At 51.8% G+C, this 23230-nt stretch overlaps 1 protein-coding gene across 1 annotated transcript in view; it reads right to left on the bottom strand.

The window, feature by feature from the left end:
* SKI (SKI proto-oncogene) overlaps positions 1–23230 on the bottom strand; it is a 91658-nt gene that overhangs the window by 67230 nt on the left and 1198 nt on the right. The window contains exon 2 of the mRNA XM_007945517.1: positions 22284–23222. Within this exon, the coding sequence (XP_007943708.1) occupies positions 22284–23222 (939 nt within the window). The remainder of the gene's footprint in view (positions 1–22283; positions 23223–23230) is intronic.

The raw sequence follows: 23230 nt of genomic DNA, 5'->3' as shown, positions 1-23230 counted from the left end.
TAGTGCCTCAGGCACAAGAGGCCTTATGGGCACAGATCCCAGATCTCAGCTCTGGGATGCAGCCTAAGTCCAGACATACTCACCTGATATTCACCTCCACGTGCCAAGCTAGGGAGGGAAGCAGGCAGCTAAGCTGGCTCTGCCCGGTTCTCTCTCCATACACAGCCTTTTCTCTTTGGTTTCCTGAAAAACCTCATACCCCTAAGGTCAATTTTATTCTGTTCAGATCACAGGCTGAGGGTGAGGAAGCACCAGGGCTTGCAGGGTTGTCAGGAACTGTGACGCTACATCCTGAGAACCTTACTGCCGAAACGCCCTGGCCCTTCTATTGAATCCACAGGGGCAGAACCCCATCTGACATGCTTTGGGGGCCCATCTGTCAGCACAGAACTGACCCTGCCACAGCCCTTTCCCTCCCATTCACTAAGCACCTGTGTGGATGAGGACCCCAGGGCCCAGCAGCACCCTTAGCCACACCTATAGAGCTTCCAGGACAACAATGGCTCCAGCACTTTGAGGGCTAGGTGGGGCCACATGGACCCAGTTCAGGAGGACCTGGTCAGCTTCAGGATGCCCCTGTATCTGTTTACAGCCCCTGCTGGTATCTATCAGCTAACCGGCCAGTGGGCTGCATAGGAGGCCGTGGTTCACCACCCGTATGTGAGCCTGGCCTGCTCCCTCAACTTTTAAGAAGAGAGTAGGAACAGAGTGACCAGTCATAAAGCCACCTCACAGTGCGGCAAGGTGCTGGATCCATGCTCATTATCGTGGGGAAGGTGCTCTGGTCCCCCCATTTCAGGGGCGCACCAGGACCCAGAAGCGAGGTTACAGACTAGGAGGCAGCCAAGCCAGGCCCCAGGCCCAACGATCTGGTTTTAAGAGTTGGTCCCTCTAACCACTGAGCATTGCTGCCTCTCTGAGCTCCTGGAAACTTCTACCTGAACAACTCTTATCTGAACAGAAGACTCCTATCTGGGGGAGTAGGTGACAAAGCATATTTGGTCCCGGTGCCCTCGACTCGTGCACAGCCAAACAGCAGCAGGTGAAGTGCATGACTGACCTCTCTGAGATTTTCCAGTGACTTGTCTCTCAATCTCCAAGCACAAAGAGCCAGCGCCTGCACTGTGACCAGCCCAGAGGGTCAAAGGCCGACCCCAGAGCCCGCCAGCCCACCGTCAGCCTTTTGAATCTCCCCTCTCTCCCCCACTGTGGCGTCACCCCCCCCAGGCAGGCAGTGGGATGGGGTATTTGCAAGACAAAAGAGAGAGGACCCTCCTTTCAAGAGCCACCCGGTATGCCGCCCTGCCCCCAGGCCTTGCATGAATATTCAACAGCTTAAGACAAAGCAGGACAAAAGCGGTCACCTCACCACACATCCGCCCCTGGGGTCTAGGCCTCTTCTTGGAGAGGTGGTCAGAACAGACTCAAACTATGAAGGGAAACGCCCACGGTGGGCAGGCAGCATAAGCTAGGGCAGTGCGGCCCCAGGGCAGGCCCCTCAGCCCAGCAGAGGTGACCACCCAGGCCCACTGGGACTCCAGGAAAGGGCCAGGCACCTTACTGGAATCCCCCAAGAAAACACACGTGCTTAAGTCTCAAGGCCACAGTTATTCACAGATGCAGCCAGGTCAGGGTGTCCATCACAGACCTACTGCATAGCCCACTAGAAAGGAAAGAACTTTTCTGGGGCCACAAGTCCCTAACAACCTCCCTAGAACCGACAGAGCTAACAAATGACCCAAACTGACCCAAAATTCACCCAGGAGTGGGCTGCATACATCTTAATGACAACACCTGTGTGAACTGTGTCTGAAACAATCCTCACCAAGCAGAACAGCCATCAGGGGCTGGAACAGAGGAGGCAGACAGGACTCTGATACCACATACTGGACTGGCTCCCCAGTTATCTTGTCCCTTCACCCAGGCTGCCCTGGCCTCCCCCCATACTCCCCACAGCACAGGCAACTCCTTTCTGGGGGATGCTTAGGTGGAGCTTTCAGGTTCCTTCTGCCCAGAGCCAGAGGTTCAGCCACCTGGTCTCAGGATGGATTATGTTAGAGCCTCAAGTAACCAGGGGTCCCTCCTGCCCATCATCCATGCCAGGAGAACAGCCTGAGTGGAGATTACAGAGGAAGGCATTTAGGCCTTTGGGTGGTGAGAAGTGTCACTCTAGGTGACTACCCTGTGTTTTCAAAGAACGTTCTCCAGAAACTGTCAGGCCACCGGCAAGTACTCAGGAAGAGTAAGCATTCTGTGTGCCATGCTAGAGCCCGAGCTGCAGCACCCACCTACCTTCAGGCCTGCCGCCTGCCTTCTGTGCCCTTCCCCTGCTCCAGGCTGAGGCCCAGCCTTCTGCCCAGACCCCAGGCATGCACTTACACACACACACACACACACACACGCACACCCCCCACAGCTCATGCACATCCCATTTCCTGTCCACGATGGCCAGGCACATAGTAGATAGTCCATAATGGAACTAGACCCTGTCCAGGTCGACCTGTTGCCATAAGCCAAGACAGTCCTTCTTGCCCTATATGATACTGATGGCTGTGATGACCAGGCAGCCCCAAAGGGAACAGGTAGGAGTGTCCCTACCCAGTAAGAGGCCAAGACCACACAGATCACACACATCCGGCACCAGGGCAGGTGGCTATCTTCCCACAGTAGACAGAGCACCAGTGCCCAGGCACCCCTGCCCCGCAGCTCACAGAAACTGAGAGCAGCCCACATTCTAATTACAGACAGCAACAAACCACGTGTGTGTGTCAGATAAAATACTGGATAGTAATTTAAAATGACAGGCATGAAGCAAGTGACTGAAAAATACACGAAGTGATGAACTGCCCAATGTCACTAGAAGGCAAAGAAATGCGAGGGAAACACGGTGACGTTTTCAGGTCCTAAAGATGGAGAGGCAGCTTCTTAGCTGTCTTCTGGAGCGGTGAATGGCCCACCATTCACAGAAGGAATGTGTAAAATCAAGAGAAGAGCCCCTAAAAAGGAAGCAAGGGATCCCTGCAAAACATGCAAGAAGGTTTTAACACTTTCATGATCGGTGAGACATCTATCACCTACCAACGTTTTCAGCCTCTGGGGTTCTTGAGAAGCTGCTATCTCAGTTATGGTGCATGCTACCTTCCGGCAGGGACCCACGTAACTGCAGGAATCCGAAGAAACAGGCTTCACCTCACCTATCCGACCACTTGGGATTTATGTGCTCCACATAACAGTATTAGAATCCATATTTCTGTATTCACATAAATAATGTGCAGGTTATACTGTTTGTTTCCAAACTGTTCAACCCCTCAGGCATTAGTTTCTTATACACACTATTTGCATATTGTATGTGTACACATTATTTACATGTATGCATTATTTGCAGAAAAATATGGTAGCTTGAAAACCTTTTTACGTTATTTCAGTATGCCTTCCATTATGGAAAACACACGGTATCAATAAAAATTTCAAAGGAGAAAATAAGTTAGTCGTGAAAGTGTTAAGTACCAACCTGTTCACCGGATATAAAATACAAAAATATATATGTTGTGTGTGTGTGTGTATGTTATCTGTATATAGCATCTGTGTATACATGCACATGTGCCTGTTTGTACATAAATTTGTCTTCGTGTGTACATATACATATCTGTAAGTATGCTTTGTGCATATATGTATATATGAATAAAGTACATGCATGTATGTGTACACACATGTGTCTGTGTATATCTATGTTTTCCTACATATGTGTATGCATAGATGGATATACATATCTATGCACATATATGTACATCTCTGTGCATATATGTCTTGGTGCATATGCATGCATATGCATAAATAAACAAAAACAAAAGGGTTACCAGCAAGAAGAACATGTCTCCTTGGGCCTGCCACATCTTATATGAGAAGCTTCGCTCACACCAGATCACATATAAACACAATAATGTGCTTACATCAAGAGTCCGGGAGAGGGGATACAGGCACTGCTATTGTCATCAAGGACCGCAAATTGGCATAACCATTTCAGAAAAAACTAGCATGATCAATGCGACCTCTGACCCAGCCGGTTCACTGAGGCCCAGGCTCCAGATCCATGCACACATGAGCACCAAGGACACCCGCCCCAGAAACTTGCATGCTCACCAGTGCCAGATTGGATGCACAGCCAAGTGTGTCCACAAAGCATAAGCTCCACAGCACTGAAAGCAAGTATACTGGAGCCCTGGAAGACCCTAACTGACAGAAGCCAGAAGCAGCCAAGCTGCCAATTCCAAGCTTCCAAATACCCTGCTTCTCACAGGTGCAGAGACTGGAGTGGGGGGAGGGAGGGGGCAGGGTACACTGCCTTTTGTGACCTGGTGATGGCCATTATGCTGTGCTGAAGCTGTGAACAGGGCATCTTTTGCAATAATAAGTGATGGTACATGCTCCACATATTAAATAAACTCAGAACTCTCGACACCAAGAAACAGTGAGAAATGCCATGTGGACATCTAAACACAACCAGGGCCCAGGGGCAAGAATATCCTAAAAGACATTAGGTAGAGCTGCAAGCATGACTCCATGTGTGCTTAAACCAAGGGAGCATCTATCCATACAGCTTCATAGTCTCCTTTTATACCCTGCTGTACTACATAAACTTTTTTTTTTTTTACTATGTGCCTTTAGTTTATTTCTTTAAAAAAAAAAAAAAAAAAGCTAAAGGAACATTTCTATAGCAAACTCAGTAACTGAGGAAAATACCATGATACCATCTTCAGCAAGAGGGACAGACCATAAGATTCTGTACCTTTTCCCTCAATGTGACCAGGGACTGGTGGCAGCAGGGCCAACAAGGGAATGCTCACACTTTACTTCTGTTTTTCTAGACTTACTTGATAAGCATATGCTAATTGCTTTTCTGATTATGTATACACTAGGGAAATATTCACAGAGTTTGCAATGATCCACAATTTCACTCATCTTGGTCCTTATGATACTCTGAAGCAGTCACGGGACCCCTTGCAGAAGAGGCTAGACCTCCCCTCCACAAGGTGAGAAGCCAGCAGCTCTTTTCTCACCACTCTCCTGCCTCTCTCAGCAAAAGATGGCACTGCTGCAACACTGAGCCTGTCAACATACCTGCCTGAGGCCATACAACACCACATACACACCAAGACAAACATACATGCAGAGGACACCTGCAATGCTGTGCCAGCACAGACTGGTCCCAAGGCCACACTACAGTACACACACACACACACACACACACACTAGACAAACACATGCACACCCAAAACACACACACACCAAGACAAACACTGGCACAGAGGACACAATGACCACATGCAATGCTGCACCAGCACAAAGACTGGCCCCAGCGCCACATAACACTATACACACGCACGCATGCATGTACACACACACAGAGGACACAACCACCACACACAACACTGGGCTGGCACACATCAACACTGAGATTATACGACACCACATACACTTCCAAATACACACACACCACATGCACACCCAAACATGCACAGAGGACACCCTGACCACATACAATGGTGACCAGCACACATAACAACCCCAAGGCCACACAACACCACACGCACATGCAGACAAATGCAAACAGAGGCACAACAACCACACAAGATGGTGGTCCCAACCCAGCTGGAGCTGGATCCTGACTGGAGCAAAGCAACCATACAGGTGGCACTTCTTAGGCGATGGGGGATCTGAACGTAGGCTGGATGCTGGAGGACATCAAAGAATTCTTGCTGATTTTGTTAGGTACATTAATGGTGCCGAGGTTACGACTCTATTTTAAAGTCCTTATCCAGAGACAGGAATACTGAAACAACACTTAAAGATAAGGTGCCTGGGATCTTCTTAGGGAGCCCTAGTGATGCAGTGATTAAGCACTCTGCTGATAACCAAAAAGTTGCTAATTTGAACCCATAAACCACTCTGTGGGAGAAAGATGTGACAGTCTGCTTCCATAAAAATTTATAGCCTTGGAAACTCTGTGGGGCAGTTCTACTCTGTCCTACAGGGTTGCTATGAGTCAGAATCAACTAAATAGCAGTGGGTTTGGTTTTTTGGGATTTACTTTCAAGCATTACAGTCCCACAAGAGGAGAGGGAATTAAAAGAAACAAAACTGGTAAAACATGGGCAATGATGAAAGCTGGGTGATGGGCTCATGGGGATGCACTAAACCAGTCTACCTGGGTATAAGCCTGGCAGTTTCCACCCAGAAGTGCACTTTTCAAAATCCACAGACATGCTTAAAGCCATGAGTTCATAAATAGGAAAATCCACCTACCTGTCCCCATGGAAGTTACAAGGGGAAATATGTCCCATATATGTACCTGCACCTAAATGACCATACGAAGCCAGGTGGAAGGGTTGGCAAGAGCAGAATTCCAGAACTACTACCTTGCCAACTCTAATGACTTAAAAGGGGTCTGGGAATGGCCCACGTGCAGCTACTAACACCTGAGAGAAAAAGATACAGACACAAAGAGACCAGGGCTTTGAACTGGTTCTTCGTGGTTCAGTTATGGCCAACAAAACGAAACCAGAACAGACCCAAATTTTTAAGATGAGAGTCAACTGGAATGACAGGTGGAATGGGAAAACTACATCGATGGCCTGCTAGAAACTTAACCTCCCTCTTAGAAAACAAGGGTAGCATGCAAGTTGCATAGCAACCAAATCTCTTAATCCAGAGAGTAGGAAACAATAGTGTCCAGCTCAAAGATAGTGGCCGACCACACTATTTTGAATGTGAATTGTGCTCCACAGTCCTGGCAATGATCCAATCTCATACAACGAGCTCCTAGAAGGGCTCACTATGCCTCTTCTGAGTCTCCTATTCCAGGGCTTCGACCCATAATTTTTCCCATTCTGATTATCATTCCACTTCACCCACATTTTAAAAATTCAAGTCTGTTCTGATTTTGCTTTGTTGGCCTTGACTGAACCAGTTCAAAAGCCTGAGAGAGATAGAAAGACAGGGAGAGAGACAGACAGAGACATAGAGAAACAGCGATGCATAGAGAGAAAAAAAGACAGACAGTGGTGGTGTGCCTCCTGGGGGAGAGCACCCCTAGGAAGTTATTTTGGGGGAAAAAAAATCCACTAACATTCTAACAGGGCCTCTAGATATCACCCGCAATTTACAGGGGACAGAAGAGCAGGCTGTCGTAACACCACAGGGCCACTGGCACAGGCCAGGCTACAGGGACATCACATGACACACCACCTGAGCACTCTGCAGGTGAGCTGCCAGCAAAAAGGGGGAGAGATGGAACTTCCTAGGAAAAGACTCAGAGACCATGACCACTTGGTTCCTGAAACAAATTGTTAAAAAAAGTGGTTTTAACTTTTTAAAAAGTTAAAAACATCTGAGACAGTTGGAAATGTGAACACTGGTGGAATATTTAGTAGTATTGATTAACTATTGTTCATTTTGGAAGCAATATAATAGGACTCAATTCAATGCCTTTTCAGAAGGCTCTTTATCTTGTAGAAATACACACCGAAACGCCACCATCTAAATGACAGGATTCTAAGGACCATGGTGGGGACAAAGCTGGGGTGGCAGGGAAAAGGCCAGACGGTGGGACAAGGACAGGGTGGCAGGTGCAAGCAGAAACGAGGTTGGCGTGATAGGGCTATGGCCATGAGTGGCAGATGCAGGCAGGAACATGTCCAGGATGGCAGGCACAGATGGAGCAGGGATGAGGCCAGTGCAGCTACCACTCCTGGGACCATCTACCTCTGCCCTAAGAATAGGTCTTTTTCACAAAGCACACTTGGGAAAATACTAGAAGGAAGGCCAACACAGATGATCACAAGGAAGTAGGCCTGGGTGCCACAAGATTCCCATGAAAAGAAATGCTGCCTGTATGTCTATCTTCCTCATCAAGTCTTCCCTGTCCCTGTTTTCAGTTCCCACACACTCCCCTAAACAGGCAGGGAGGCCACAGAGGTTTTGGAGACCCCTCTCCTGGGACTCCATATCTAAGCACCAGCCAAGGTAGTTCTCCTGTCACTTGCACCAGGCTCAGCCCAGTGCCTAGGACATCTCAAGGTCTGAGAACAGTGGGGACCTCTGCCCTGTCCCCCTGGGCACCTCCAGTGAAAGTCCCAGGTGAAAGCAGGAGGCTTGGAAGCCTGAGGAGGAGGCCATGCACCCTAAGGGAACAATAAGGGACCTCCAATGCCAGATGGAAGAGCATGGAGGGTGCCCTCCTGCTTCTGATACTTTCAATAAAATAGCTGTGCTATCTTCCTGCCTTTTTACCTGACACATATAAAACAAGACGCTGTGCTCCCAACCCCAAAGTAAAATCTCCAGGGACGAGAGCAGCACAGGGCCTGGCCATGGAGGGGGCAGAAAGGCACAGCCTGCAGTTAGGGCTGGGGTGGGGTTTCTTCCCAACACTGCAATACCAGTCCTCATTAGACTTAAAACATCTGCTGTCTCTCCTTAGAGGGCGATCTGTGTAGGAGATCCTGAATAGAGTGGGAGAACAATGGGAACAAAATTCACAATCATTTAAAAAAAAAAAAAAAAAGACAAGACCAGGTTCCTTGCTCTTATAGAGCCAGGTGAAACCCCTGAGACTAGTTACCCTTCAGGTCTGGAACTGCACTCATTCCTGTGGCTTCCAGCCAAATAAAAGACCAGCGTATAGGCTTACATCAGGCAGATGTACTCCTTGGAGAAATCAATCATGGGAGAATAGAGGGGTTGTATATGCACAGGGCGACAGTTCAGAGGCAGGAGTGCATGGGAGGGAAGGACACAGGAAAGAGGTAACTATGGGAAGGAAGTGGGAAGAGAGCTGTCACACTTTGGGAAACCACAGTCAACGTCATGAGACAAAATGTGTATGAACCACTGTATGGGAAATGAATTAGCTCTATTAACTTTCACCCAAATCACATTTTTTTAAAAAAATCTGCTGTCTTATTACGTTGCCTTCTCACCCAGCCCTAAGTTGTTCTGCGCATCATTGTCTTACGCTAGGTTCTCTAGAGTAGCAAAACCAGTGAACACATATAGACATGGGGGAAGAGGAGAAATCTCTCAAGGAAATGGCTCATGCAGTTGTAGAGGCTGGCAAGTCTCAAGTGTGTGGGTCAGGCATCAGACTGTAGGATTCTCCTGACAAACCCAAGATCAGCAGGTTAAGACAGCAGGCTGCTAGCTCACAGGCTGTGGAGGCTGACGAATCCCAAGAACTGGAAGTCAGATGATGACAAGCTGGATGCAGGATCCAGAGCAAGTGAACAAGTTTTGTTGTTTTTTTTAATTGGACGCAGGACACATCCCCAAGGAAACTCCCCTTACATCTTTACCACTAGGCCATTATGAGAATCGGTCCAGGCAATTTGACACACAATGTTAACCATCATTGTCTACCCCTTGTCCACTCAGCACCTACCTGTATACAGATCCTCGAACTATACACATCTCCAAATAAAGACAATTACAAAGTCTTATTTATGCCTAACATGATACAACTAGTATGTGTACAACTGAAACACACTAGCCCTGTATACATCTTATATTTTATAAGCAATGAAAAAAAGAAAGCAAAAGTAATTGCTTATATACATATATACACATTGTACATACACATATATATACATTGTGTGTGTGTGTGTATATATATATATGTGTGTGTGTGTGTATATATATATATTGCTTATACACATATATACACATACGTATAATAAAATAAAGAAGAAACATTCCTAACAATTACAGTCTTCATTTCTGCATCTGGTCACATGGTTGGAAGGTATTTAGAACTACCTTCTTCTACCACCCATTCCATATTCCCTTTACTCTCAGCAAGCACCTCAGCTGTCATGGTTCTTTGCCTGGTGGGGTTAACCAAGCCTTCATTCCCAAAGGGTCAGGGCAGTCATGTCAGAATTGGGTTGCTGTAGTTTCACTGAGCCCACCAAAATCCCAGAAGCCTGGGGAGGTGGGGCATTGGGATAGCACCATGTTCTGGTGCCATGCCGTGCCACCCCTCTGGGTCCTGGGCCCAGCCCTCAAGTGGGGACCAGGGCACAATAGTCTGTCACAAAGACTCCTGAGAGAAGGTAGTCCAGCTCTTTAATGAAAACCAGCTTAAATCACAAAGAAATCATTAAATGAGAAAATAAAAAACCTATCATTCCTAGAGACATCAACCTCAGTAAGATAAGTAAATTGGGGGGGGGGGGCCAGTAAAAACCACAGAGAAACCAACCCCCATACCTAAGACAGAGCAATTCTACGCAGAGTAAAGCCAAGGCCTCCCAAAATGGGAGGATTCCAGCACACGCCCAAGTGTAAGAGCAATTCCCACCCTCCATCCCTGCGCACAGGAGCTCTGGTAGCATAGTGCCTAAGGCACTTGACTGCTAACCAGAAGGCTGGCGGTTCAAACCCACCAGCCACTCCTCGGAAGGAAGGTTGGGCAATCCTACTTCCGTAGTGATACTGCCTTGGAAACCTAAGGAGGGGTCGCTATGAGTCGGGGCCGACTCAACAGCAAATAACAACAACAACAACAACAACCCCTGCGCACATCAGGATGTCATGGCAGGCAGGTAGACAGGGATACTGAAGCGGGCCAGGCCTGGTGGTCAGAAAGGGCACTGGCAAGAAGTGACTTGGAACGGAAGCCAGTCACCTGCCTCAGTACTGTGGGAACACGCCCACTGGTTCTCAGGAAGTAGGTGGTAAGGCTTTCCTGTGGTCAGGAAGATATCTGAGATTCGGACATGCCCCTACACATGGCACTGCCTGTGACCCCAAGGTCAGCAGCAGCCCACAGGGGCACAGGTATCCAATCCAGCTACCAGCTAGCACCATCGGGCCCCCACTATGGAGGTCTCCCTCCCAACGCCTCATCATCCATCCTCTGCTCGACTTAGAAGTATCTGTTATATTATGAAACGCCTTCCCTTCATAAGTCTACTCAGTCCTTCCAGGTTCTTCTCACTTCCTTGTACAACCTGGGCCCTCAAAGGGCACTGGTCTCGGCCAGTGGACACAATGTCCCAGAATGGACACTGTCAATGCTGGTCCTTAGAGACTGAACCCAGTCGGGGACTGCCTGACCTCCATCCCACTTGTGTCCCCAGGACCCAGCTGGGAGGCAGTTCTCTGTAAGCACAGCCTTGCGGGTCCCGCCCTTGTTCCGGGAGCACCGATTGCCGTGTAAGGCACAGCATGAAGAACAGTCACAAGGTCTCCTGAGTTTTCACAGCGTAAGAAGCCTCCTGAGTGGAGACAAGACACGGAGGTCAGGCGAGCCGGCGACACTCACTGCAGACAAGGATGTTAAAAAAAATATCACAGTTTTGATAGTTCTGCAAAAAAAAACTTAGCAAATTTACAACAAAACTGTCAAGTAATTAAGGCAAGGCACTTCACACATGAACTTAAACTGCTAATTAAAATCCCCTCGCTTAATTGACTACATTTGCATATCATTCAACTTGGGAGTATGATTTTTTTTTTTTTTTTTTTTTTAATGGTTTGGGCAACACAGTTCTGAAGGTGGGAAGTGGGGAAGGTGGCAGGTGATGGCAGAGGAGCAAGACCTGGTCAGAAAGTGCAAAGCAGGCCAGTCCGGGCAGCCCCCGCCCATGGCCCATAGGCCCACAGGCACGTTGCCCTGCACCTTCAGGAAGCATACTCACAGGGCTAGGGAGCATGTGAGTACCTGCAGCAGACAGGAGGGTGAAGTGCCAAGGGTCACCCATGGCTGCACCAGCAAGGACACCCTGCGGCAGGCCCACCCTGCCAACACCCCCCATCCCAGCTCCTCTGCCTCAATCTCCCCTGGCTATTGCCCGGTGGGCTATGGATACACCCTAACACAACCACTTGTTCTGCTCCTGCTGGTCCACACGAATACATGACCGTGGTGTGGCCCCTGCTTCCCTAGAGCATCTACAGCTGTCCCCTCATCTGCCAGGTGAGAAGGATACCAGTTGCGTGGCTGACCTGCCCCCTCCATGATCATCCAGTGCCAGTCCCGCCCAAGAGGTGCTGATGGGGATGTGCCAGGTCAGTGTGGTAACCTGACCCTCCTCACAGATGACCTTGATCCTCACCCCTCACAGCAAACACTCTGCATGCAGGCCACTCGTGGGCCACCTCCACCTAGGGAGTTGCAGCAGTGGGACTAGGGCACCCCCACAGGCATCAGGGTGCCTGGGGCCAGAGAGGCAGGAAAAACACCAGTGCCACAAACACAGGGGTCTGTGGGGGTGGGAGGCTCGGATGTTTCACAGCACTAGGGCCCAGTATCAGCATACTGAGGGGATGGTGCAGGTGGGGACGGGGTACAGGCCCACAAAAGCCAACCACCTAGGGAAACACAGCAACTGGAAACAAGTGCAGAAAGCCAAAGGCTAGGCCAGGAGCCGCAGGCCGGCAGGGTGACCTATCTGCAGTTGGTCCTCAGCCACAGACTAGGATGTTGCCACAGGGACCACCAGGGATGCATAAGAAGGAGCCACCTTCCAAGGACCCTGGAACATGCTCTCGAATCAGCCTCCCAGAGCCCCAGAGCGCAGTGGAGGGCTCAGGGGAACCCCATCGGCTCCCAATTCACACACAGGCCACCTGGCCTCTAGCACAGCACCTGGCCCAGAGAATCCCCCACACTGCCACACATGGACACTGGGAGACTCCTGTCCTGCTCCTCCTACCTTGTTGACATAGTGCAATGGGATCAGCTTCTCAGCACAGCTTCTACCTCCTCCCTAAAACAACCTGTGCCCTACACCCACACTGAGGCCTGACAGGGAAGGCACCCGAGGGCCCTGTGGGAGGCCAGTCGCTGGCACCCATTCATTCCAGAGAGCCTCATCCTGAAAGTCTCCACACCCAGCTGGCCTCCTGCGTTGCCCTGGGTGTGAGCATGGCTTCAGCAAACACAATTGTTGTTAATTTTAAGAAAGGAACCAAGAGCTCTCCGGGGACAGGCAGACAGCATAACAGTGAGAAGGAAGGTGCCACAAGTGAGCCACATCAAGATGGAAGATGGTGTCGCCAGCCTCAAAGGAGTGCCATGAATGTATCCAGTGCCGATACAACTATCACGGCTACTTACCATGCCACATACATCTGTCAGGCTGTGGGTATGAGCCAGTGACAGTGAATATGACAATATTCATATGGACAAGAGGCTGGCACCACACACAGGTTGTGAGGAGGGTGGGCAAGGTGAAGAGACAGGGATATGTGGCCAAGAGGAGCTCTGCTATGCATAGGACCCCCATCAGGTGAAGGTCCTAGTAGGCGGTTGGAACATCACCAGCCTGGGAGTACGGCCAGTGCTCAGCTCCCCTATGCCACTGGCATCAGGCGTTGCTGCTGCTTGGCTGGCAGGGGGCTTGGAGCCCACTGGTATTGAGATCTCTTCCTGGTCCAGAATATACTGTGTACGAGGCAAGATATACTCCCAGCTCCCCAGGCCCAAGGCCTTGAGAGAACACTTCCTCTCCAAAACTATTCTTTGAGCCAAAAAGAGCTCCCAGAATGTGCCCTTCTACCCTGCAGAATGGCACACACAGGGGACACACACAGCCAGGCCCTAGCACCAAACCAACCCCCAAGCTTACTGGTCCTGCAAGGACACAGCTCTCCTCGCAGGCTGGATGGGCATGTGACACAGGATAACCTGGCCTCCAGACAACTCGAGAAGCCACTGGCAGTCCCACTCGCACACAGTCCCACAGTGTCCTGGACTCCTGACATGTTTCCAGAACTCTAGTCAGTCAGTTCTTTTGCGCTGCCCACCACCACAAGGACTTAAACTCCAGTCAAGAGGGCAGACAGGAGGTGGATGCTGAGGTGTCATTTCACAATGCTCAACGTCACTACCACTCACGTGCTGCTACACTGCAGGGCTCGGGCGCTGAGCATCCACCCAAAGTCCCAAAGTAGGAAGGGCCATCTGGTACCCTGGCCCTAGCCCAGCCTGCATGCAGTCCCCTCGAGTCCCAAAAGCATCACCTGCCTGCACCACAATGCCTCTTCCCTGCCACTCATTTTCTCTAAGGTAAGCACTGATGGAATTGCAGCAAGGCCACCCCCAATAAAAACTGATTGTCTCAGAGTAACCAGGCCAGCCCAGCAGAGCATGGCAGACGACTGCCATCCCTGCGAGGCTGCTCCAGGGAGGGCGCAAGGGCTAGCAGTCTTCTCCAGCCAAGTACAGCATTCCTGCATTTTCCAAGCACTTGACACAGAACCAGGTACTAGTGACCCGCACAAACCGTTTTCTTCAGAACACTGAACGGGGGCGCCTGAACAGATGACACCTGAGCGGTACCTCAACCTCGTCTCTGGAAAGGTCCTTCAAACTGCCTCTTGTACAGCTACCACACATGTGGTACACATACAATGAGATACCACCCAGCCATTAAGAGAAATGAAGTCCCAAAGCATGCTACAAGGATGAACCTTAGAAACATGCTGGGCAAGAAAACTTCAGTTGCATAAAGGACAAATACTGTATGATCTCACATATATGAAATAAACAAAGAACCAAAGATTATTAGTGGTTACCTAAGGCAAGGGGAGCTCTGGTAGGGTAGTGCCTAAGGCACTTGACTGCTAACCAGAAGGCTGGTGGTTCAAACCCACCAGCCACTCCTCAGAAGGAAGGTTGGGCAATCTACTTCCACAATGATACCGCCTCAGAAACCCAAGGAGGGGTCGCTATGAGTCGGGTCTGACTTGACCGCACACAACGACAACAGTAGCAAGGCAAGAGGAGGCTCTCTGTTGGCACAGTGGTTAAATGCTCAGCTGCTAACCAAAAGCTCAGTGGTTCGAACCCACCAGCCAATCCAATGGTAGAAAAATGTGGCAGTCTGTTTCCAAAAGATTTGCAGTCTTGGAAACCCTATGAGGCAGTCTATTCTGTCCTATAGGGTCACTATGAGTTAGAATCTATTTGTTGGCAAAAAGTTTTTTTTTTTTTGACTAGATTGGAAGGGAGTTTTTCCTTACGGGGTATTGAGTTTATGTTCATGGTGGTGGGACGATTTGGAAAAAGATAGAGAGAATGGTTGTACAACTTGAAGAATGTAATCAATGTTACCAAATTGTACATGGAGAAATTGCTGAAAAAGTATGCTCTGTTGTGTATGACTTTACCACAAGTTTTTAAAAAGTTAAATTAAAAAAAAAAAAGCTAGAGATAAACCTGGACAAAGGAGGACTCTTCACATCCCCTGGGTCAATCACAAGCGTGTGCTGAGGGCCCAGGAACTGGGGGTCCCCACGTGGCTGACAACAGGCCCCAAGTGACCGGGCCCCAGGGAGGCCAAAGCAGGCCTGGCTGCTCACATGACTCGAGGCTGCCCATGAGGGGCTCCCAGGGAACTGGAACTCAGTCAGGGGAACGGCACCCAGCAGGCCATGCCAGGTTTCCTAAATGATGGTTTGTGCCTGGAAGTCACGGGTCACTGGAATTCTTTAAATCTTTGTGACTCAAAGACATAGATCAGAGAAGACAAAAAGGCCGAATACCAAGACAGGCCCAGGCTGTTCCCAGACTCCAGCCACTTTCTACTCTGACACTAGTCTGTACCCTCCTTATTCCCACCCAGCACAGACAGGAGGACAGCTCACGGGAACCAGAACCTAAGCTGAGGCCGGAGAAGCACCAGCAGCATGTTCCTGTAGGGAATGGGAGTCGAGATGCCCCCATGTCCCCTGAGGGTATGTAATTCCAGGGATGCCCCCAGATTTCACTACAATCCCCGCAACAACATTTAAATCCCACTCTCGAGTCCTGGTCCTTCGTGTTAACAGTGGTCTTGGAGCAGGACACCCCTGGACATCCCCCCACCACTACCCCAGCTCTCAGGGTCTAGAGCCAGCACCTCGCCCACCCTGTCGGGTCAGGACTGACTCATGAGGAAGCACCACACGCTACACAGCCCAACAACCACACAGGCTACCATACTGGTCTGGCAAACTGTTGTTCTAGAACCATTCTTCCTCTCACAGAAACGCAGCACCCAGAACTATCACGTACTCACCCTCAGAACACGCTAGGTGCTTCCTGTGCGTGACTTCATTCAACCTGAATAGCCAGCAAAGTGGCCAAGGTTGCACCTGGCCAACAAAGGAGTCCCACCAGGTCAAGTGACACATCTCACCCAAATGGGTGGGGCAGCCAAATCTGGGCAGGACCCCACGCACCCCACCTTCACTGCCATGGACACTGAGGGGGACAGCACTCCCTCGCCCAACCCCCACCAAGAGTCACACCTCCCTGAAAAGACCTCGTCTTCTCAGCATATTTCTCTGATACACCCGAAAAAGTCCTGAGTCATTAAGAAGATATGTGTAATACACTCCTTGGAGAGAACAATCATGGGAGAAAGAAGGGCTATTTATGCACAGGAAGACAGCCCAGGGGGCAGGAGTGCATGGAGGGATGGACACAGGGAAGAGGTAACTATCCGGAGGAAGTGGGAGGGGAGCTGTTGTATTATAGTAAACTGTGGTCAATGACACAAGACAAAGTGTATGTGAGCTGCTGTATGGAAAGTGAATTTGCTCTGTAAATTTTCACCCAAATCACAATTTAAAAAAAAGAAGAGGAAGATACGTGTAATCAGGGGCCATGGCATGAAAACAGAGCCGTCTTCAAGCCATTTTCCAATCCCATGATCTCATTTGACCCGAACAATTCATCCGAATAGATCCTCGTTGCCATTCCCCCGCAGCCAGTCAGAGTTGGGAGGGGAGGAGCCCTCAGTGAAAAGCCAGGGCTTCCTTCTCCTTTTTCGGCTCTCAGAAACCTCAGGGAAAAAAATTCAGCCTCTGTATTTTGACTCAAAACAAAGAAACTTTTAAAAAACATTTCAGTTGAAACTTGCATAATTCTTCCAATGGAGAAATCCTCCCTAAACTTTCGCAATCCTTAGAAAGAGACACATTATTACTGCTTGTGTAACAGTCTCCAGGCCACAGAGAGGCCGTGGCACAGCCTGCCGCGGACACCTCCTGCCAGACAGCAGGGCGCAGGGCCCCGGAATCACTTCCTTTTCCTCCTCATCCTGTCTGCCTGTTGCCCACATGCAGGATGAGAAACTCCCACAGGAGCAGGGCTGCATGACAGTGTGGCGCGGACCTGGTGGGGCTGCCCCCACACCAGCTCCAGGCAAGGCTCTCCTGGCCCATACTTCCTCAGGACAATATCCTGTCTGCCCTTGCTCAACCAGACAGACATGACACAGACTAGCAAGGGAGGTGGGGAAACCAAGACACCGCAAGTCAATTAGCTGATTCTTCAGCACTTCAGACTGACCACAAACTCCCAGGGGCAGCAGGGGACAGAGGTGTGGGTCAGTCAATGGCCCTGCTACCCCCAGATGAGGTGCCAACACCAGGAGGGAATACAAGGAAGGTTGGGGGCTTGGCCCAGCTCCCTAAGAGGGGTCCTAAAAGCTCAAAGGACAACTAACAGATAGACAAAAATGCAGGTGGGCCATGCCAGAGAGAAATCTAGATGTGGCTCTATTCACTACAGGGACGAACCAAGAAGCCCACAGGAGGGAGCTGGCCAGGCCAAGAGGGCCCTGATCTGGGCACCATGGGGCACCTCTTGCTATCATTCACGAGCCCACTGGTCATCCCAGGGCACACGTAAGTTACCACTTTCCTAGTCTACTGAGACCTTGCCAGCCTTTGTTGTATTGCCCCTCACCCACATGACCTTCAGTCAGACCCTCGGACCCACCCTTCTAGATGGGAGCAGGGGGCTTGCCCAGGAGCCAGACCTCACAGGCCCCATCCAGCAGGGCACCCAAACCACCTCTTTCTACATCTCCAGAGCTGAGGGGGTCACCACTCAGCCCCATGGAACCCTACAACAAGACACATGCGGAGCAAATGCACTGCTCTGTGAAGATGGTGCAGGACCAGGCAACATTTTGTTGTTGTACATGGAGTCACCAGCAGCTTGAATGGCAACTAATAACAACGAGAGGAGGCCAAGCGGACAATGCGACAGATGCAACTCTCGTTCTCCCACACCTGATGTCACCCAGTGCACCGCCCACAAAAACGCCCGGGAGCAGCGCATCAGTCAGAGTCAGTCCCAGCAATTCCCATCAATCCTTTCAACAGCGATTTCAGCTTAAAAGAGCAAGATCTGATGTACTCAGAGTGACGCTCCTGGGCCTGAGCCCACAGTGGACTTCAAGACAGTTCTCATCAGAAGTGTCTGACAGAGAAAATTGTGCCTTCTCACCAAGGAAGGAGTCACCTGATGACACTGTCCATCATCTCAATATTAGGGATTCCAATAGACCCAGCTGTAACCACTCTCACTGACCAAGGGACAACAAGCCCCCAAACACCTTGTGACTTACATGAGCAATGGTAATTTTACATAAAGGATTCCCCCCTCAATTATTATCCCCAAGAACCCAGGTATTTCAAGGCTTATGCACGATAAATTAAAATAACCAGAATTCTCTCTGGGAATTTAGACCATCGAGAAAACATTCCCAAGAACTAGCAGTGGCAACAAGCAGGCCCATTTTGGCCCTTCATGAGGGCCCACACCACCCTGTCACCGGCTGAAGGGGAAGCAGCTGGCTGCCCAGCAAGAAGGCTTGCGGGACGGAGAGCCGAGTCCCAGGCAGTGGGCCAAGCCGGCAGCAGGAACTCTGCTGTGGGCTAAAGCTGTCTCCTTTCTGACTGACAGCAATCCATGCCGCTCAAAATTTGGGCCAATTTAGCTCTGTGACAGACCCAAGAGAAAGGGGCATAGCCAAGGTGGCAGGAGAAAAGGGGACAGGATGGGGAAGGCATGGAAGCTCCTAGCTCTCTGCCCCATGTTCTCAGCAGCAAAATGGCACATCCACGCTCCATCTGTGACATCCAAAACACAGACACCCAAGATAAACAGAGTATCACCAATATCTCCCACTTGCTGCGTTCCCCCTCCCACAGTGGAGGAAACTGACACAGAGAGGTTAAGCAACTTGCTCAAGGCTATGAGCACAGTCAGGATGAGAAATCAGCCTGGGTAGTTCCAAAGCCAGCTTGCTCGTGACAGGACACCTGCCAGCAGGCCACCAGCCATGGGGTGTGGCAGTCTCATCTGAACCCTGGGCCTCACAAGGGCCCCAGCAAGCTGCACACTTGTCCCCATCACACGCTGACACAGGAGTAGCCCAGCACTAAGGACGATGGGTACTTCTCTCCCCAGGCCACTCCTGCCATTGGGGCATCATCAAGAAAGAAGCTAATTCAGTCACCTCGTCACAGCACTGCTGACAGACTGGGACCTGGACACTTTCTAACACTGGGGTTTCCGGAGCACCGCCTGGCGCCCCGCCCAGTGCCCAGCTCCAGGCTAGGGCAACCACAGGAACCACGACTCTGCCACCGGCTGGGTCGGCGGCAAAGCCGGATGAACAGATGTAGTTGGCTGCTCAGGGAGACCAGGAAAATCACCCACCTCCCTCCCCGCCAGCTCGTGGCCAGGAAGGGCTGGCCAACTCTGGGCCTGGGCAGACAGGAGCCTGGGAGGACATGGGCTGGGCTTACACCGCAACCAGCAGCACCCGGAAGCACCACCAGGCCACTCGGATTCTCCCAGAACCCGGAGGCACTGCCGGGAGCGGTACCCCAGCAAGGAGCAGCCACAATGCATTCTTTGTCCCCTCTAGTCCTCCTCCTCGGGAGATCAAAATTATTAAAGTAAGTGCAGAGGAAGTAAGAAAATCCAAACACATTCTGTAAATAGACTGCAAAGAGGCAAGTGGGAGGAGCAGCGGGAGGCAGAGCGGCACTCCAGGGCAGACCTGGGCAGGGTCCCCATAGTGCTGTCCAGAGCAAGTGGGCTCTGGGTAGCTGGCTCTTCACTGCACCCCTGCAGACCAGGCCCCCTGCCTAGGTGGTCCCAGGAGTGTCAACAGATAAGAATGTGGCCCCTCTGGGAGGCTGAGGTGGACTACACACTCTAGAGCTCCAAGTACATAGTCTCGGGATAAGGGAGCAGATAGGGGCAAGGTGATGAAGACAAGCAGTCCATGAACTCCAAGGTGGCAGGGCCAAGGGGTGATGGGAACAGCCAAGAAGAAAGTGGGGGCTGAGAGCTACACCGAGCCCCAGCCAAGCATATAGTTTGTGCGCTGGAGGTGGACAAAGTCACCATCTGGACAGAAGCACGCCAGACCCCCAGCTGAGTTTATCCCTGCCACCCATGACTAGAGGCCCCGAACTCATGACATCTTAACATCTGCGTTATCACTTGGAATTTTTGTTTTTCTTCAGGAAATGTAATTCCGGCCCAGCACTGAGTGGAGAGCAGAAAAGCAGAAAGGGTAGCGTAGCTCTGAAGTAGTTGCTGGAAGGACCCCAGTATGAGTGTGTGTCCCAGTCCTCATCCCTGTGACGGCAAGCAGGGCCAGGCTGCAGCTGGGAGGCCAGGCCTTCCCTGAGCTTGAGAACACGGATACCCAGAACCAAGGCTCACTGCAGTGGTGCTACACACCACAGGGCGCCTGGGCCCAGGACTGCAACTGTGACACAGGCCCTGCTCACAACACTGCCTGGCTCAGAGCAAAGCCCAGGAAAGAGAAAGACGGCAAATACACACACACACACACACACACACAGGGCCTGGAGTCTGACCAAAAAAAAAAAAAAAAACCCGCAAAAACACAAAAACAGACACACCCTGCCAGACAGGATCCTCCCCTTAGGCTCTGGAGATAAGTGGCCTAAAAATTACCGGCAGCATGCTGCCCCTACTGTGGCCAACCAGAGCACACCACAATGAACAGCACACCTGAATGCCTCAGAGGCCACACCGGCCACAGGAAAGGCCCCCAAGTCACCAGGGCAACCATCACATCAACCCAAAAGGAGGGAACTGATGGCCTGCTCAGTACTGCCTGCAGCCCTCAGGGCCACCCCTCCCCAAGCTGCCATCCAGACCTTTTCTCCCCACCTAGCCCCAACCCCATAGGGCTAAAGACACCTGCTACCTCCATGCGGGCCAGGCCAAGGGCAGAAATTCCACTAAAGGAACACACACAGGCATGAACACACATGCACACACTCACACATACACACGCAAATGATGTGCGTGTGCGCACACCTCCACACGCATATATGCACAGGCACTGCAGCCCCCTCCAAACAGAGGCAACAGTCTCGCCCCCACAGCCCCTCCTTCCCGCGGCTCTGACACTCCACTGGAGGGGCGCCCAGAGCAAACCGGGCTGGAGCATCTATTCACAGATTCAGAAAAAAAAGTTTGATGCAATAGCTGAATTAATTAGGCCTCCCAAGAATAGCTGAACCAGAGCAGCGTTGTGTGTGTGCAATGTAACAAGACTGGAAGAGGACAGTTGCACACCCAGGGAGAGAGGTGACTGAGAAGTCCTGTAGACCCCACGGGTCAGGTCTGGTGCCCTAGAGTGGTGGCCGGATAACACAGGCCCAGGCTGGCACACAGCAGGCAGGGTCAGTGGCGCCTTGCCTTCAGCATTTCAGAGAAAGGCAAGAACCGAGCAGGGCAAGTCCAAAACAAATCAAGGGCGCATTTGTGTGACTCTGGACACAGAGACGGGCGCCCCGGGCCACCGCTGGTGCCGCCAAGTAGGCCCCCAGCCAGGGGCTGCGGCCCTCAGCCCACAGGGGCTCGAGTGTGCACTGGCAGCCCAAGAAGACCGGGGCGCAGGCCTGGAGTCGCTGAGTCTCGGCTGCCTGCCACGGCGCTGGACACCTGGCTTTATTTTTGTGTCTGTTTCCCAAGATTCCAAACAAGAGACACTGATGATCAACCATATCCCCAACTACAGCACTGACTGCTAAGACAAGAGAGCAAGCGCCCCTGGAGGTGGCCCGGGACAGCCTTCGTCCCCCGTCTGGCCTGCACCCTGTCCCACCAACCTAACTCCCTACCCACCAGCCTCCCCCTCAAGGTTGTGGAGGCGTCACTGTCCTGCAGTATCCTCCGGTCTTGGCCACTCTATCGAGGCAGTCGCCATGGGCCTGGCCTGGGCTCTCCCAACAGCCCAGCCCTGCTATTGCATGGCCCCTACACTAGGCCAAGGCCTCATTCCAAGGCCCACTCTAGGCCTGTCCACTCCTGTCCCAAAGGCTGACACTCCCCCACGTTTAATTAAAACCAAACCAACCTTGAGTCCCGGGGAGTAGCAGGCATGGCCCAAGCCCAGGCTGCCCCGAGGGCCCCGCCCGCCGCCCGAAGACAAAGGCCGCGCACTTACCCGGGGCACCCGCCGCTTGTACTTGTTGCCGTAGTCGAACTTCTCCTTGACGTCGTCCAGGCAGCGGCCCAGGCGAGCCTGCTCCTCCTTGCCTGTGTAGTCCTGGCTCAGCAAGATGTAGGCCCGCCAGTTGGCTGAGTCGAAGCCCCAGTGGCAAGTCCGGTTCTCAAGCGCCTTGTGCGAGTGCACCACGAACTTGTGCGGCGGATACATGAGGCGGCAGTCGAGGCACTGGATGCAAGCGGCACTCGGGCTGCTGTAGAGCTCAGGCACCAGCAGCCCCTTACACTTTCCGAAGCACTCGTGGTACACCCTGAAGCTGCGCTCGCTAAGCTCCAAACCCAGCGACAACGCGCCGGTGCCCGGCAGCTCCTTCTTGCAGGGCGGCGGGAAGGCGCCGCCGTAGAGCAGCGCGTTGCACAGGCGCTCGGCGTCCGTCTTGGTGATGAGCCCGCACGAGGGCGCCGAGAAGGGCAGGATGCCCATGACTTTGAGGATCTCCAGCTGGTCGGCAGTGCAGCGCGAGCAGTAGATGTGCAGCTCGTCGCACACGGAGTTGATCTGCTGCAGCGAGAAGTCCCGCAGCACCGAATTGAGAATCTGTGGCAGGCACAGGCGCTTCTCGCCGCCTACCACGAAGCACGAGATGGTCTCGCCCTCCAGCACGGTCTCGCAGCGCTCGGTGGAGCGGTCCGACGGCATAAAGAAAGGCCCGGGCAGCACAGGAGGCGGCGGCTGGATGGCTGGCAGGTGCAGCACGGGCGGCGGCTCGGTGGCCGCTTGCACCGCCGCCTGCACCGCGGCCGCGCCCGCCTCCTTAGCGCTCTCCTTCTTGTACACCTCTTGCGCCCAGCGCGCCGAGAAGGCGGCCGGGCCGCCCAACGAGCTCATGGAGCTCAAGTGGAACTGCTCCAACGTCTTCTGCAGCCCGGGGTGCGGCTGGAAGC

Source organism: Orycteropus afer, unplaced genomic scaffold (assembly GCF_000298275.1).
Source record: "Orycteropus afer afer isolate SDZICR_OR568_19922 unplaced genomic scaffold, OryAfe1.0 scaffold00136, whole genome shotgun sequence".
Taxonomy (NCBI): domain Eukaryota; kingdom Metazoa; phylum Chordata; class Mammalia; order Tubulidentata; family Orycteropodidae; genus Orycteropus; species Orycteropus afer.
Note: the sequence above shows the minus strand (reverse complement) of the source record. Positions and strands in the feature narration are given on the sequence as shown.